This window comes from Ochotona curzoniae, unplaced genomic scaffold (assembly GCF_017591425.1).
Source record: "Ochotona curzoniae isolate NIBS_2020 unplaced genomic scaffold, NIBS_Ocur_1.0 contig_2599, whole genome shotgun sequence".
In the NCBI taxonomy this organism is placed as follows: Eukaryota; Metazoa; Chordata; class Mammalia; order Lagomorpha; family Ochotonidae; genus Ochotona; species Ochotona curzoniae.
The window spans coordinates 6,498,923-6,516,734 of record NW_024465520.1 but is presented as its reverse complement, the minus strand read 5'-3'; the positions used below and the strand labels follow the sequence as shown (position 1 = coordinate 6,516,734).

General features: G+C 45.3%; 1 protein-coding gene across 1 annotated transcript; it reads left to right on the top strand.

Moving 5' to 3' along the window:
• Window positions 1-197: 197 nt before the first annotated feature.
• COMMD2 (COMM domain containing 2) lies at window positions 198-16,767 on the top strand. Its single transcript, XM_040974773.1, has 5 exons — window positions 198-307; window positions 381-458; window positions 1,658-1,740; window positions 2,271-2,444; window positions 14,800-16,767. Exons 1-5 carry the CDS (start codon window positions 241-243, stop codon window positions 14,995-14,997), a joined length of 600 nt encoding a protein of 199 aa, XP_040830707.1. The 5' UTR covers window positions 198-240; the 3' UTR covers window positions 14,998-16,767.
• Window positions 16,768-17,812: the final 1,045 nt, after the last annotated feature.

Genomic DNA, 17,812 nt, shown 5'->3' with positions numbered 1-17,812 from the left:
TCCCCATCTCCTACAGACCCGCGAACCACGCACCCGAGGGACGCTCACACTTGCCGTCAGGGAGACTTCCTTCTTCTCCCAGCATGCAGCGAAGGGGGCGTCCCGGGGAGGGGCAGCCGTAGGCCGGAACCCGAAGTTGGGCTCGGGCCGGCGCCGGAGCCTATTCGCTCCGGGACGCAGACGCCGGAAGTGGCGAGGGCGGGGTCGGCGCTGCTAGGGAAGAGCTGCCGCCCGGCCAAGATGCTGCTGGACTTGTCGGAAGAGCATAGGGAGCACCTGGCCTTCCTCCCGCGAGTGGACAGCGCGGGTGAGGGAGCGCGGGGCGGTGGGCTGGGCTGTGGCGAGGCGCCCGAGCTCACGGCCTCCTCGCTGTCTTGCAGTGGTCGCCGAGTTCGGGCGGATTGCTGTGGAGTTCCTGAGGCGAGGCTCGAACCCCAAAGTCTACGAAGGCGCCGCCAGTAAGGCACGGAGTGGGGTGTGGGGGACGCATGTGCTGCCAGGGTGCCAGAGGACGGGGTCATGGTGATTTCGGGGACCTCGATCCGTTTGGGATAGAATGAAACCAGCAAGAGCTGGTGAATCAGACACAATCCTGGAAATCCAGGCTTGATCCTGTGGGCTCCCGAAGCAACCGGGAGAATTAATTAATTTTCGTCCTTTTCTTTTCTTTTTCTCTCCTTCACTCAGTTGAGTGTGCTGTAAATCTCATGCAAAGTGTTGGCTCATCACTGGTTGCTCAAATACATCTTTTGCACAAGTGATGCTGTTTTCGCACTGCATGCCGGGCACACTGGGGTTGACACGATTCCCTCGAGTTCTGCCAGGGTGAAGTGAAGAGGACCATGTGCCTGTTGCTGCCTCCACTGGTCCGTATTCTGTAAAGGCTTCCTGCTGGGACAGGTAGAAGGCACCTGTTTGGAAATCCACTGAAAAAGAACAGGAGGCTCTGACCAACTTATTTTTCATTGCAGTGTTTACATAAATGGAACAATGAATGCCTTTTAAAATTTTTTTTTAAAAAGATGTATTTATTAATAGCCTGGCATAGTAGCCTGGTTGATAAAGTCCTCGCCTTGTACTCACTGGGACCCCATATAGTCTCCACTTTGTGTCCTGACTGTTGCACTTCCCATCCAGCTCCCTGCTTGTGGCCTGGAAAAGCAGTAGAGGATGGCCCAAAACCTTGGGACCTTGAACCCATGTGGGAAGAGGCTCTGGGTTTCTGGCTTCGGATAGGCACAGTTCTGGATTTGCGGCTACTTGGGGAGTGAATCATCAGAAGGAAGCTCTTCTTCTCTGTTTCTCTTCTATATATCTGAATTTCCAATAAGAAATACTTTTTAAAAAAATTTAGTTATTTATTGGAAAGGCAGAGAGATCTCCCATCCATTGGTTTGCTCCCCAAATGGCCACATTGACTGGGGAAGCCAGGAGCTTCTTCAAGGTCTCCTGTCCTTCACTGCTCTCCCAAGAACATTAGCACAAAGATGGGTCGGAAGCTGGGACTCTAACCAGCATCCCTGTTGGCGGCTTTCCCACTACACCACTCGCCCCAGTTACCTATTTTTAAAGCAAGCTTGAGTAAAAGGATAATTGATGAGAAATGCTAAATATCACAGGATTGTTTCATTGCATGTTTTTTCCTTTCCTCTGTCAGGAAAGCTCAATGTGAGTAGTGACACTGTCCAGCATGGTGTGGAAGGATTGATCTATCTGCTCACGGAGAGTTCCAAGCTCATGGTAAGGACTTGTGTGGACTGTGTCACGTGGCCTGGGTCCTTGTCCGAGTTCCAGGGCATCCTGCATGCCAGTCCGGCCAGTGCTGGGTGCTGCACTCATGTGGCCGATCGCTTACAATGGGACTGTGAAGACAGCCCTAAGTGCTAGGACTGTCCCAGCATGTGCTTTGAATCGCTCTCGCTGCTGATATAAATATGAATGGCTGCTGTTACACTGCCGTGGTGTGTGTATCCTGGGAGTGAGGTGTATGGATCCACTGATTTCTTGGCACTTCAGCAGTGTCTGCATAGATGGTGAATAGGTTGGAAAACTAGGCATCTTTGCTGCTTTCCTGTTTATATTAAAAATGTTTTTTATACATCAGTAGCTCATTATTTTAGAACAGTAGGTGTTGGGGTTCTGTTCGCAAGAATGTCATTTCTTTTACTATGAATTTGAGGAGTTGAGATCCTTTTTTGATACATCAATATGTTAGTGTTTACTAGACAAGAAGGAATTCTGACATTCTGTTCAACTCAATTCACTTTTAGATTTCTGAGCTGGATTTCCAAGACTCTGTTTTTGTTTTGGGGTTCTCTGAAGAGTTGAACAAATTGCTGCTCCAGCTTTATCTGGACAACAGGAAGGAGATCAGAACTATCCTGAGTGAACTGGCCCCGGACCTTCCCAGTTACCACAGCCTCGAATGGCGCCTAGATGTGCAGGTACGAATTCTTACTTGAATCACACATACAGTCTTAGATTTGTGTCTGCTTAGTGTACTCTTCATCACCTTAACCAGTCTCTGGTTTGAACTTGGTTTTTCATTTTCTGACTCTTGCACATAGTTTCTTTTTATTTCTTGAAACTTATTTTCATTCTCTTTGAAAGACAGAGGAACACTCACAGAGTTGCATCCAGTGGTTTGCTCCTCGAAGGCCTGCCAGCCACGGTAGGGCTGGGCCAGGCCAAAGCCACGAGCTCAGAACGCCCAGCTCTGTCTTCCACGGGCTGGGAAGTACCAAATTCTCGAGCCATTATCTGCTGCGTATCAATGTGTTCGTTAGCAGGAAGCTGGATGGGAAGCAGAAGAGATGGGACTCAAACCAGACAATCCAGTCTGGGCTGTTGGTGGCCCAGGTAGAGACTGCTCACTCATTCACCTGTATTATATACTTTTTTCTCTGTTATATTTTTAATGTGCTTAACTCAGTTTGATTTTCAAAGCTTGTAAGAAATTGGCTATTTTGGAAAAGGGGATGATTAGGCCAACTTTCAAGGTAATACTTACATTTAAAAAATTTTTTTCTTTAAGTATAACACAAAAAAGAGCTCACAGGTAGTCTTCAGTGGATTATAACATGCTTTTTAAGAAAGAAAAAACCAAAATGAAACAAAACAAAACCCACGAAACAAATTGGACTATGACCAGGATTCCAGAAACATCTTTCTTGCTGCTGTCCAGTACTGCCCTTCCCCCTATTTTCAGAGGCAGCATCCTGACTAATAATGCGTCACACCTGTTTTTTTATGCATCTGGCTGCTTCTGTACTTTTATTTTGGTGAGACTCATCTTTCAGTTGTTTTTAAAAGACAATTAAAAAGGGAGTTTTCAAACCATTGCAATCACATCCCTTTATTAAGTAGTAAAAGGTGATTCAACCCATGTTTACTGACTGTCACCTTTTTGCTAATTTGAGCTATGCTAAATGCTTTGGTACAAATAAAGTATAAGGCGTGAACATTTTGGTGCAGTGGGTCAAGTTGCTGCTTGGGGTACCTGCATCCCATTTTGGAGTGCCAGTTCAAGACCTGGTTCCTCCACTTCCTGTCCAACTTCCAGGTGAGACATCCTGGGAGGTGGCAGGTCCCAGTCACCCGTGTGGGAGCAGCAGCCTGAGCCTTAGGCTTTGATGTGAGCCTGGTTGCTGTGGACACTGGGGACGGAATCAGCCAGTGAAAGATTGTCTTTCTCTCTGCCTTTAAATTTAATCAAATAAACACAGATTTAAAAAATTAAAGTCATCCTTCAAAAACAAAAATTATGAAGTATGTAGTACTTTCTCAGCTGACAAAAAATGTTACTTAGCTAAAGGTTTTAGATAGTCTGAAATAACTAATAAGTTAAGATAATTATAAAGTTCTGGAGGGGAAAAGAATATATTATTGTGTGAATGAAGATGCCAACCAGATTGTGAAATAGTTTATACCTGTACATTTCTCTGTGTGCTCATGTGATCCAAAAAAAGTTTCAGCAAAGGAGAGTGAAATTTTGGAAGGATGAATGAATATACCCACATGTTAGACCAGGAAGAGGCTCCAGGCTCCTGGCTTCGGATCAGCTCCGCTCTCGCTGTTGTGGTCACTTGGGGGAGTAAACCAGTGGGTGGGTGGAAGATCTGTCTATCCTTTTCTTCTGTATGTCTGCCTTTCCAATAAAAATCAATACATCCTTTAAAAAAAGAAAAGAAAAGAAAGACAGTAAAATAGGTTTGACAGAGCAGATAATAAGAAACTTTTCTAAGTTTTTGGATATTATGAAGGTACTCAGGACTCAGTACTCTTTGGACTGATCAGGATGAAATTAGAATTAGAAATGTGAAGAACTTAAGGCCTTTTATTATATTTTGACAATTTTTACATAGTTAATTAGGGTAAAAAGGTTCAAGGACTGTAGGAAAGTGGGTCCAACTATTATTTCCATGTTGTTTCCTTCATGTATCTGAGGTAAAGGGGGATATTAAGGGAGAAGCTCCACCAGTTTCCCACCCACCCCAGGTCCCAGATGTAGGGCATGCTCCGGGGTTCTTGTTCAGATGGTTTTGATAGTTCACTAGTTATGAATCGTTGCCAGTCTCGCCACTCCAAGCACGATGAGGTCGTTGAAGAATCCACTGATTGACATAGTCCATCATAGAGTCTCCGTTTGCCCAGTAGTTTGCTGCCAACATATAGCTGAAGTGGTTGATTGACTTTTTCTGTCTTCTGTGTTAGGATTCTGAGTCCGGCATTTCGATTGGGGAGATCCCCAAAGAAACTTTGAGGTGTTCTCAGACCAGATTCTTGTATGTGCTAGCAAGTACAGGGCCTGGCACTGTCCATCGCCCCGATCAGCTGGTGGTTGCAATTGCTGGGTTGGTTCTGTTTTCACTCCAGACTTCCACTGGAACCAATGGGTGTTGCAATCCAGCTTGGTTCTGCCCAGCACATACTTGGCCCTCACATAAACCAGTGGTAGCTGCAGCCTAGTCAGAGCGACCTGCAATAACCCCCACCAGGCCCGTCCCCCTACCCTGGTTTGCCAGTATGTGTAGCAAACTAGTCCAGTCTGTCCCACACCCCATTCGGCTCTCATACGTGTCAATGGGTATTAAAGTTTAGTTCCATCTAACCAGCTCAACTGTCCAGCCCTCACTGATGTTGTAGGGTGCCTCTCTGTCTAGCCACCCCAGCCCCTGTCCTAGTTTTCATGCCCTCCGGTGGGAGTGGTAACCCAAGAGGGATGAGCCCACTCTTTCCCTCCCAGGCCTCTCCCACTCCCCGATTATGCACTCTCTAGGTGGTTCTGTGGTTTGACTTGACAGAATTAGTCCCCTCCCCCATGCCAGCTTCTACTAGCTGATGCTGTGGCTAAGCCCAAACAACCCTCATCCACTCTGTTTTTGTTTGCACCAGCCTGGCTTTTCCCTGATCTAGTCCACATGAAGCACATAGGTGGTGTAGCCCTGCTTAGTCTGTTCTGCCCCCATCCCAGCTCACGCTCTCCAGTGGGAGTAGCTGTCCAGGAAGGGAACCCCCGCTTATTCCCCCTGCCGGCTCTGCCCCCTCCCTTCCTGGTTTACTCATGCGTGCTGGTTGGGCGCTGAGGTCACATCCAGTACCTTGGCATTCCGTATTGTGCACTGGTTTTTGTCGCAACTGAACCTGGCTGGACCCAGACTCTGTTCCGGTGCTCGAATTTGCCACTGGATGACGTGAACTGATTCAGCCTGGTCTACCCCCGACCCATGCCAATTGTATGCCAGTGGGAAACTTTCCATGGCCTATTCTGGGCTGTTTCCTATCATGCTTCTTGCACTTACCTGAAGGGTCTGTGTCCTGCCAGAGGAGTTGGGAGTTGCTCTTCCAGTGCCCAATTTTGTGCAGACCAGGGAGTCCATGAGCCAGTCCTACTCATTTCACCTCCTGTCCTAGCAGGAACAGTGGCTTTTCCTGACTGGCCTTCAACGCAAACTGGTTCTTGCTGTTGGATGGTTCAGCCCAGCCACAGCTCGTCTATACCCACATAGAGCTCACTCATGGTTCAGTAGGGGATGAAACCTAGCTTAGTCTGTCCCACATCTACCCTGGTCCTCCAAGACACCAGACAGTGTTGGAGTCTGGCCCGGCTTGGTGCGTCCAGTCCCAGTCCACACTTGTGCCATGGGAGACTACAACCATATCCTGATCAGAACGCAACCCCTATTCCAGCCCACACGCCCTTTGGTGGGAACCTCAGCCCAGCTAAGGTGTCCCCTTAGCTCCCCACCTGGGCCTGTTCCAAACCATAGATCATATGTATGCCAGTGGTAGCTCTGACTCAGCTTGGCTCAACCCGTCACCAGTCCCGACCCCTGCCTTAGACACTGTGGCTTAGCATCCCTGGCTCACGCAGACCAGTAGGTACAAGAGCCTAGCTCAGCATGACCTATGATCCATCCTGGTTTCTAGTTTCGTTTGTGGGCTAAGGTTTGCTCAGTCCTGCCCAGTACACTCCCATTCCATTACCAATTCACACATTAGCCAGCTGTTGGAGCTGCTTTGCCCAGCATGTCTGACCCCCAGGTATAGACCACATGTTCACCATCAGGAGCTATGACTCACCAAGGGAGTTTCCCAAGTTCCCCCACTTGATCCACTCCCAGTCCCAGTTCTGATACATGCCATTGGGTTTTAGGCCAGTGTCTGGCGCAGTCTGACCTTCATTTGGCCTTGTATGAGCTGGTGAATGTTGCAGCCCAGCCCACCCCACACCCTATTCAGGATGCACATTCGGGTGCTGCTGCTTTGACCAGTCTAGACTGTTGTCAGTTCCTTTACCTGTGATTGATGGCAAGCTCCCTGTTCACACCTAGCTTAGTCCATCACCACCCCAACTCTTGAGCTAACCAGTGGAGCTAGAATTCCTACAGGGTTTGGCCCACACATCTCCCACAGAATCTATCCCAGGATATGGTTCTTGAGTGCAGGTTAATGTCATGGCCTTGCCTAATGTGACCCATCTCCTGATCCATCATCGTATCAGGTAATAGGATATGATAGGACAAGCCCTGAGCCTTAGCTTTTGTATGGACTGGTATTTGGAGGTCAGCATTGTTCAGTGATTGCAAGTTCTTCCAAGGAAGAGTTACTGTCATTGAGAATCTTTGGGATTGATTCACATCCCAGAAGCACAGTGGGTTCAAGCTGGAGCTACCTAAGCAAGGATTCAAAGAGCCGAAACCCCAGAGTTCCCAGCTGGGCAGCCAGCAGGCGGAGCCTGGCGCCAAATGGTGCACAGGCAGGCCCAGGGACAGCTCACCACGTGCATGTGGTGGCTGGCGTCAGGGATCCTGGCATGAAACACCCCGACCTGAGACCCACCAGCAGCGTTTAAACCCCCAGGCCCAAGGTTGCGCCCCTCCCCAATCCTGCCCACCACTCAATGAGGGCAGCAGGTGGGTTCCAGGCCTGTGCAGTCACAGAGACTTCCCCCCCCCCCTCAGTGGATGTACTCACCCCGAAGGGAGCAGCCCTCAGAGCCCAAGCAGACCCAGGGACAGCTCACCACGTGCATGTGGTGACTGGCGTCAGTGATCCTGGCATGAGACGCCCCGTCCTGAGATCCCCCCATTGCTTCTTGACTACTTTATCTTTCAGCTTTGTTTGAATCAGGCTCAACAAACTAGCCTGTGGACCTGATCTGGCTTGTTGTCTATTTCTGTAAATAAAGTTTTGTTGGGATACAGTTAGATTCATGTGTTGGCATATTATCTAGGGCTATTTTCAGAGCACAAGGGCAGAGTTGAGTGGTTGTGCCAGAAACTGCATGATCAGCAAAAACTAGAATATTTACTATCTGGCTCTTAACAGAAAAAGTTGGCTGACTTTTGCCTTACATAATGCCTCCCTCTGAGAGAAATTCCTGGTGCCCCTCGTCACAGTTGAATCCTGCTGGCATCTGTGTTGCCTCTGTTTTCCATAGCAAACTGTAAACTCTGGGCTATTACAGGCCATGCACATCTTACTCTCTTCCTTCAAAGCTCCACATCCCTGTACTCTGCATCCTTAGCTGTTGACCTTGTTTCCTGTGTAAGAAAAGACCAATCGTCAGAAGAGAATTTTCACATTTTTCTAACCACTAGGTCTGTCATCCTGCCTGCAACAGTAAGCGCTTGTTCTGCCTTCTCTCTTGTTAAACTCCTCTTTAAGAAACAAAAGCATTTATAAGAGAGAGGGAGAGACAGAGATTTTTCATCTGCTGGTTCACTCCTCAGGTGGCCATAAGAAGGGCTGGATCAAGCCAGGAGCCAGATTATTCCAGGTTAACAGGAGCCCAAACACATGGGCTGTTCTCCATGGCTTTTCCCGGGTGGAAAGCTGTGCTGGAAGTAGAGCAGCCAGGACTTGAACCAGTACTTGTGTAGGATGCCAGTTTAGCAGGTGTTGGCTTTAGCCACTACTCAATGCCAGACAGACTAATAAGGAAAGCTTCAAACAGACAGGAAACAGTCAGCTAGGTCCTAAAACAACTAGGTAGGACACAAAGATTAGTTACTCCTCACTAAGGTATTGAAGATTTCTCTGCACACCCCTCCTAAAACTGTTCTGTTCCTCAATTGTTAACATAGGGCTTGTTTGAGGTAAGCCTGTTTGGACTATCCTAAATTTTGCATTGTTCAGTAGAAATCACGCTTGAATACTTTAAGCTGCTAAATATATAAATGAAAATAGATACAAGACAGCTGAAGAGTACCATATAACTATTTTAAGGTGTATAGCAGCTGGTTGTGTATAATCTATAATTGAAATGTCAATGAAGTAGTTACAGGATGTGGTTAAGAACTTGCATTTTCTAACATACTGGTCACTCAATACCATGTCAATTAACTTCCTGATGTTGTAAATTGTTGTTGAAGTCGTGTAGTAACTTTTCATTGGAGGGAATGATATTCTGTCAGCCCTACTTTCAGACCAGGGATGGTTTCTAATAAAACTGTTGAATTTATCTGGAAAAAAAAAAAAAGAAATAAAAGCATAAGAGTTCCTTTTTTTTTTTTTAAAAAAAAAAGGTTTTAAAATTTTTATTGGAAAGTCAGATTTACACAGGGAAGGAGAGACAGACGTAAAGATCTTCCATCTTCTGGTTGACTCTCCAAGTGGCTGCAACAGCCAATCTGAAGCCAGGAGCTTCTTCCAGGCCTCCCACATAGGTGCAGGGTCCCAAGGTCTTTGGCCATCCCAGGCCACAAGCAGGAAGATGGAAGGGAAGTGGAACATCCGAGACACAAACCAGCACCCATTTGGGATGCTGGCAGATGCAAGGCGAGGACTTTAGCCACTGGCTACCACACTGGGCCCCCTAGTTACTCTTGGTGAAGTTTAATCTCCTATCCGTAGGTAACCTCTCCGTTCCGCAGTTAAATCCATCCCCAATTGTCCACATAAAGACATAGTTTGAGCAATTGTTCCCTGTATTTCCTACATCATAGTTTGTTGTTTTTTGTAGTCATTTTTGTACAGTCATGATGACTCCTTCTACCCCTCCTAACAACACTATTTTTACTTCCTTTTACACAAAAACTCTTTAAAATTGCCGTCTTTGCAGTCTCTTTTTGGTAATGTTCAACTGTGTTTTTGTTGATTGGAATTGTGTAGTTGGAATCCTTCTATCATATGCAATATACAGTGATATTCAAACATGTGATACTAAGATAACTTACTGACAAGTACCAGTATGGAGGACAGAATAGTTCTCTCTTCACTAACAATAAAAGCACTAACCATTGAGTCTATCTTAGAAACTTTAAACTCAGGCCATCATTTTACAATTTGGAACTCCAATGCTGCAGCCTTGAGCTTGATTTCTGATTGGCGAAGTTTGCTCTGTCAGTGCGCAGTTAAGGACTTCCCCCTAGTCTGAGGCCATTGCTGCACAAGATGTGTACTGGAGTTAGGACTTTACAGTTGTCTTTGCATCGTGTCCCTGTCAGTATTCTGGACCAAGGCCGACAATCCTAGCTTTTTACCCTCAGCTTGGCTACTTGAAAACAAACACCCTTTGCAGCTTTCCCAAAATGTGCCAATGCACGAATACAATGTCCACTTGCACCCTGCTCATTGTTTCTGTTCTACCCTGCAGGGCACCAACCGCATGGTGACCACCTTACTAACAGCTCCCGCAGCCTCTGCTTTTTTTTTGTTATTATTATTTATATTTATTTTTATTGGAAAGGAAGATATACAGAGAAAAAGATCTTCCATGCACTAATTCATTTCCCAAGTGGCCACAGTGGCTGGAGCTGAGTGGGTCCAGAGCCAGGAGCTTCTTGCGGTCTCCCACACAGATGCAGGGTCCCAAGGCTTTGGGCCATCCTTGACTGCTTTCCCAGGCTACAGGCAGGAAGCTGGAAGAGAAATGGAACAGCCGGGACAGGAACCAGTGCCCATATGCAATCCTGGTGCATGCAAGGCAAGGACATAGCTACTGGGCTGTCACGCTGGGCCCTCTGCATTCTTTCTATACCAGCTCTGATTCGGCTTCATTGTCACCATGCTGCTAGTATAACTTGGTCAAGGTCATTGCATTTTCGTCTTTGTGTCATTTTCTATTTATTAGTGTTTGCCACGGTTAATCACTCCTTCGTACTTAAATACATTTCTTCATTTGGCTTCTCGGAAGTTATTCTCCTTGTTCCCACCCAACCTGCTGCTCCTTCCCAGTATCCTTTGCTAATTCAGCCTCACCTCATTGACCTTTCAACCTTGGAATGCCCCAGAGCTGAGTTCCCAGTCTTCCTCCCTTTTCTGTTCTCACTCATTAGGTGATCTCATCTAACTCGATGGCCTCATGTGCTCCCTTGTAAGCAAATTCTCTGGATTTCCAGATTTCTTTCCTTATGTTAGACATGTTCCCCAAATTCTAGACTTACACAGTGAAAACCAATTTGACATCTCCATTTGGCTGTTTGATGAGATTCAGACATGGAATTGAATCCTGCCTTCCTCATCTATTCCCTCCCAAAACAGCTGCTTCCATAATCTTCCCCTGAATAAATGGCAAATCTATTCCTTCACTTACTCAGGCCTAAATGCTTGGAATTTTGCATTCCTCTCTTTATTCTTCATCCCAGCCACCTGCAAATCAGTTTCTGCCTTGAAAAGATACCCACCACCTGACTGCATCCTTTCCATTGCTTGAAAAAAAAAAAAGAAAGAAAGAAATAGGCAAATGCCATGAAAAAATTAGAACTTTCAGCACCTCTTGAAGAATCAGTTTGGCCAGTGCAAGAGCCATGTTTCTGTGTGGTGTTATTCAGTTCAAGATACACTAACTCCAAGGTGGATGATTGCAGTCTGTAGTAGTTGAGGATGTGAGCCTAGAACATGGGTGCAAGATGAGTTCAAATCACAAATGAAAAGGATTTCTCCAGCGGCTGGCCTGTATCTTGTTAGTTGCACATGCTTAACACACAACAAAGCTAGCAAATAAAATAAGGGCAATTTCCAGAACAACCACCAGCTACCATTTCAGTAGAACATTCAGTAAGAGCACCATTGAATGTGGGGGGGAAAGCTTGTCAGGGAGTCAGTTGAGATAGGGCCTAGGACTTAGAAAACAGATGTAGTTGTCATAGTAAAACTTGGGGTTTTGCACTTGGGATAGGGCAGCTAGCTTAGAAAAAGTGTTGCCATTGAGCATGCTTGGGTACATGCTGGCAACCACAGAAAAGGATGCCTTATGTTTCATTTATCCATTGCTGCTTTGCAGTTATTCAGTTATCCATTCGTTGACTATATGCTGTGTGCCAGGCCTTGTTGGACATAGCAATCGAAGGAAAAAAGTGCTTCCCTTTAAGTGCATGCCAGTCTTAGGGCCAGTATTGTGGTGCAGTGGGTTAGACTACTATTAGTTTTTTGTCCTGACTGCTCTGCTTCAGATCCAGCTTCCTGCTAACGAACTTGGATAGGCAGAGGAGGGTGGTGATGGATCCCTGCCACATGTATGAGAGATCAGAGTGGAGTTTCTAGCTCTTAGCTTCAACCTGGCCCACCGGCTGTAGTGGCCATTTAGGGCATGGACCAGTACATAAATCTGTCTCTTGTTTCTTCCCCTCTATCTTGCTCTGCCTTTCAAATCAATAAATCTTGAAAAGATGAAGTCAAAAATTTGTGATTATCATCAGTTGTAATGAGTTTGAATAGGCACGAACATAAGATATTTGGTATAAACTGAACTGCAGGCTCCATGGTGGCAGATACTGCTTCCCCAGGCAGTTCAGTGTTGGATTTAGCAAGCAGTTGGGAGTGGGGAGGCAGCATCAGTTTAGATTATTTATCAGGCATTCATTTTATACCTGGTTCTTGCCAGGTGCTGTGGCATAGCAGAGAACAAGATGCCCTTCTTGCTGTTGGGGACATCGTAAGCAGCAAGTCACATGGGGAGATCAGCCTTCCCAGCCAGGGCCTTTCATGATGACCATGGAGGTGCAGGAGGGCTCGGGTTTGCGATGCAGCAGGAACTTTTTGATGCATCGCTAACTTTCAGTTGCATTAGGGAGTCCTCTGACCTGGGCAACCTCAATAATCCTTAGCCGCTTTTTTTGTTTGGTTGGTTTTGTTGACTGAAGTTTTTCCCATTTTGAAGCCATTTTAAGAAGTTACAAATTAAGAAGCAAAATTCCCTAAAATTAAACTCAAGAGACTCATTTATCCAATGAGATGAATTTGAGTTGCTGGATTCACTCAGTCTAAGATTTAGAATTTACTGAATGAATATTGCCGCGTAAGATGAAATGTACAGAGCAGCTTAGAAAGCGCCCTAGAACTAATGGGGGCGCTCTGCTCATCAGTTGAGGCTGTTCTGCAGTAGAATTTTCTGCTTGTGGCAGGAAGAAGGGATGTCGGATGAGACCGGATAAATGACTAGGAAGCTAATAACAGGATACAAAGCCTTTCATTTTTGAGTAACTGGAGCCTGGTAGTGAATGAACAATTACCATCTAATTATGGTGCACTTGCTTATGGGAAACAGATTAATCATCATAGTTTAATTTCTTGTAGGAATATTTTCCCAGACATCAGAAATGGTCAGCACAATCGATGCCCTTTCAAAAGTTGCTGTTATTACAGTTGTATTTACAGGGAAGATGACAGAATTTTTGTCTCCATTACACAGAAGGGCATGTCTAGAACTTTGGGAGTTATCATTCTTAATTCTATAGTACTGAATGTCATTCTTGTTTCTGAGAAAAAAATCAAGTCTGTTGATGTCTTACTAAGTGTTTGTGAAGGATGTCATAGAATCTCTTCTAGAATTCTGAAAGAATGTTATAGATGCTTCCCTGTAAAGTTACTAATTTAGATATCATGCTGTTGAAACTTAATGACTTAAATATTTCCATGAAAAATATATTGCTTAGTTACAAACACAGGGTTATTCCGTCCCTATTAAGTAGTTTTTCTGTCGTCATATTTGTAGTCTGCATATCTACCCTGTCTATAATTTTCTGTACCAGAGAAGTGACCTTCAGGATGTGCCTTTCCTTAGGATAGCCAGTTTGTATGGAGACCAGCACACCTTAAGGGTTGACATTCTGTTTCCAGATTCATTGGGCTTTGTATTTCAGCCTTGAGTCAATATCTTGGGCTCTTTTGTAAAGTGCTTACTGAGATCTTTTGGTCATTTTTCTCTTAGATTTGGAAGGTTTTTTCCTTTCATATTAAGTCAGAGAAATTAAATCATAAATTCTGGATAGGAATCATTTTTGCCTATATATGCACTGCAAATTATCTTCTGCCAACTTATTGCTTGTTTTCTCCATTTTTAGTTTTTTTTTTTTTCAAGATTTATTTATTTATTTAGTGATAGCTAGAGGGAGAGAGAGAGGTATCCTCCGTATATCCACTGCTTCACTCCCCAAATGGGCAGAGCAAGGAGTCACCTCTGAATCGCCTGTGTGGTACAAGCACCTGTGTCATGCTCTGGTGCTTTCCCAGGCACCTTAGCAGGGAGAGCGGTCAGAAGTGGAGCAGCTATGATGATAGAGGATGCAAAGTCAGATACACAGAGAGGAGGATGGACAGAAAGGGAGATCTTCCATCCGATGATTCATTCCCCAAGTGACTGCAACGGCCGGTGCTGTGCTGATCCAAAGCCAGGATCCAGGAACCTCTTCCTGGTCTCCCACACAGGTTCAGGGTCCCAAAGCTTTGGGACTGCTTTCCCAGGCCACAAGCAGAGAGCTGAATGGGAAGCAGGACCACCAGGATTAGAACCAGTGCCCATATGGGATCCCAGCGCGTGCAAGGCCAGGACTTTAGGCAGTAGGCCACCATGTCGGGCCTCATGTTACATTGAATCTTATGGATTATTTTCTTTACAAACAACTTTTGATTTTGAAGTCTTATTATTCATCTGTAACCCTATTTTTGTGTGTTTTTTAAAGAATTTATTTTTGAAAGGCAGAGTTAGAATGGCAGAAGCAGAGAGAGAGATATTCCATTTGATGCTTCACCCCCCTGATGGCTGCAGAAGCCAGGGTCAGACCAGGCCAAACCCAGGAGCTTCTTTCAGGTCTCCCACATGGCAGCAGGGGTCCAAGCATTTGGGTCATCCTCTGCTGCTTTCCCAGGCCATTAGCAGGGAGCTGGATCTACAGTAGGGTAGTTGGGACTCAAACCCTGCTCCTGCATGGGAGGCCAACACTACAGGTGGTGGCTTAACTCACCGTGTCGCAGTGCTAACCCCTATTTTTGCGTATTGTGTAAGGTGTTTATAACAGCACGCATTCATGCTGCCTATTAAATCATTGCGTTGCTCTTATTCCATGTAAAATCAAGCTGGCCAGCAGAAGTCTCAGGCAACAGATCAAACCAGCAGTGACCATGAAGTTACACCTGAATCAGAACGGGGAGCGTGCCACCGAGGTTCTACAGACGGACCCAGCCACGCTGCTGCATCTGGTGCAGCAGCTGGAACAAGCATTGGAGGAGATGAAGACAAACCACTGCAGGAGAGTGGTCCGCAACATTAAGTAGGACGCTCGGAGGCACGCGTGCCGTGTAATCCACAGCAGCTGTTTCTCAGAGTTCTTCAACGTGATACGTCTTGTTCCGTGACATTTCTTCTCCTATTCCAGGATACTAACAAGTTCATTTTCCTGATCCTAAATGTGGCCAGCTACTTCACAGATTCTGCCGAATTTTGTATTTTATTATGTAAATAGGATTGCATCAACTAGAAATGCATCTGTTTTGTTCATATCTTCTGATTCTAGAAATGAATAGCCTGTTTTTGGTACTTGCTTTGACTGCTTTTTCTTTTCCTCTTTACTAATCAAAGTTTACAAGTAAAGCAGTGCAATACTATTTGCTACTATCCAGAATATTTCCACAGTTTAATTTTTTTTAAATTTTCAAATCACCTCATGATGTTAATAGCCACAGAATAATTAAAAGTAAATGTAATTTTCTAAAACACTGCATTGTTATGGGCAGTTTGCGCGTTTTTTTCTTCGTGTGGGAACATGATGAACCTGACCTGTTGCCCAAGTTTGTGTTGTCATGGCCACTTGGTTTAAATAGTCCTCTTATTGGTGTCTTATAAAGGGACTGATTTTTTTCCCCATAACCCAAGCATCTAAAAGACATGCTGCCATTCTACCCTGCAAATATTGAGTGGAGTCGTACAGTCAATTGTTGATTACCTAGATCCTACGGTCATTTTTTAATTTGAATGAACTATAAAAGGGGGAAGGAAGACTGTTTTATTACATTACAGGCAAATTTCCCTTCTATGCAGATTTGAATGTTTTATTTTTTTTAGTAGGCAACTGAAAGTTATTGGCCTAAAAAAACTCCTGGCTTGTGGTTGGGTCAGCCTGAGAAACTGCAGAAATCAGTGGCAGGGTTTAAGGATAGGCAGTAGCTGGAAGGGCGGACATGAGAATTCATTCGTAGCCAGGTATCCAGAGCCTTGCCCTTAGACCCACGTTGCCATGGAGACGCCTGGGTGATCCTGCAGAATGAGCTTTATGCTCTATCAAAACCATGCTTCCTAAGAATTAGAAAGTGTGCCGGGTAAGAATGACATTGGGTTTCTTTCTCTTTGCAAAAGAGAGGACCTAGCAGGGTCAGAAGGCAGTGGGAGACACACACACTTAAAATTGCTACTCCTTGTCCCTTGCAGGCATGTGGAGCTCTTTTCCTACAGGTCACAGTCTATCATTGTAAAGCAACTGTATTGTTAGCACTAGTTTTCAATTATTGTAACAGCTTGATTAATGAAGTTATCATGGCCTCAGAAAGCAAAAGGAAAATTTACACGTTGCAGAGAAATATATATCAAATAAATTAAATATAATTATGTTTAAAGGCAACTTTCCTGCCAGGCTTCTATGATAAAAATAGCTGTCTGCGGCTTATTTGCCCACATTGGCTAGAAGATAAGCAGGGCTGATCCAGCCAAGACTGAAACAATGGCCCTGTGTTGACTGCAAGCAAAGCGAGAGTGCCCGTGCTAGGCCTGTCACGTTTGTGTCTGACTCTGCTTCTCTGTCTAAACTCTCCCTCCTCCTGGGATGCTCTGCACTCTTCCCCTTTGGAGCCAGGGTGAGTTGGGAGCAGTCTCTACTTTTTTGAAGAATCTGGAACTCACCTTTTGGTGCACGCAATTGAATGTGCCTCTTTGATTTCTTGTTGAAGCACTCCGCTTCCTTGTGCTGTCTCCTGTTTGGTTTATGCAACATTTGATACATTTTTTAATAGCTGGTTTGAGATAGGTTTTTCTTTTTTTCTCTTTTTAAGCTTGTTTATCCTTTGAAAGAACAACAGAGAAATCTTTCATCTGCTGGTTTACTCCCCAAAGGCCCCAGCAGCCAGAACTAAGCCAGACAAGCCAAGAGTCAAGAACTCCAACTGCATGGGTGGCAAGAACTTCCCCACATGGGTAGCAGGGGCTGGCAAAGTTAAGCCACCAGTTGCTGCCTCCTAGGGGGCCTCTGAACAGGAAGCTGGGTCATGAGTGATGACAGGCACGCCAGTTGGGCAGGTAGCCATTGCAAGGAGTGACCCAAGCCACAGTGCCCAATCCACATTTGATAATTTCTAGAACTTGTTTATACACATAATTTTATAGAGATACAGGCATTATAAGTATGTTGATTTAAAAAAAAAACATTTTGTTGAAATAGAATAGACATAGAAATGCACAAAATATGTAGAATAAAATATGAGTGTGGGGCCCGGCGCAGTGGCGCAAGTGGTTAAGTCCTCGCCTTGCACGCCCGGGATCCCATATGGGCGCTGGTTCTATCCCGGCAGCCCCACTTCCCTTCCAGCTCCCTGCCTGTGGCCCGGGAAAGCAGTCAAGGACAGCCCAAAGCTTTGGGACCCTGCACCCGCGTGGGAGACCCGGAAGAGGCTCCTGGCTTCGGATTGGCAAAGCATCGGCCATTGAGCTCACTTGGGGAGTGAATCATCGGACAGAAGATCTTCCTCTCTGTCTCTCCTCTCTGTATATCCACCTTTCCAATAAAAACATAATAAAAATAAATCTTTAAAAAAAAATATGAGCGTGATCCTCCTATCACACTCATAGCCAACATACAAACCAACAACAACATATTGTGGGTACCCCGGGGTCCTCTTCTCCTTGCCCATTTTTTTTAATTAAAGAAAAAAAAATTTTTTTAAATTTTGTTTTCAGTATTGTTTATGTAGCTGCGAGGGATGCATGCTCCTGTGGGCCTCTGATTAGAGTGGGAAGGGTGAGAGGGAGGTGGGTGGGACAAATATTTCCCTTCCTCCTTTCCTTCCTCCCTTCCTTCCTTCCTCCCTTCCTCCCTTCCTCCCT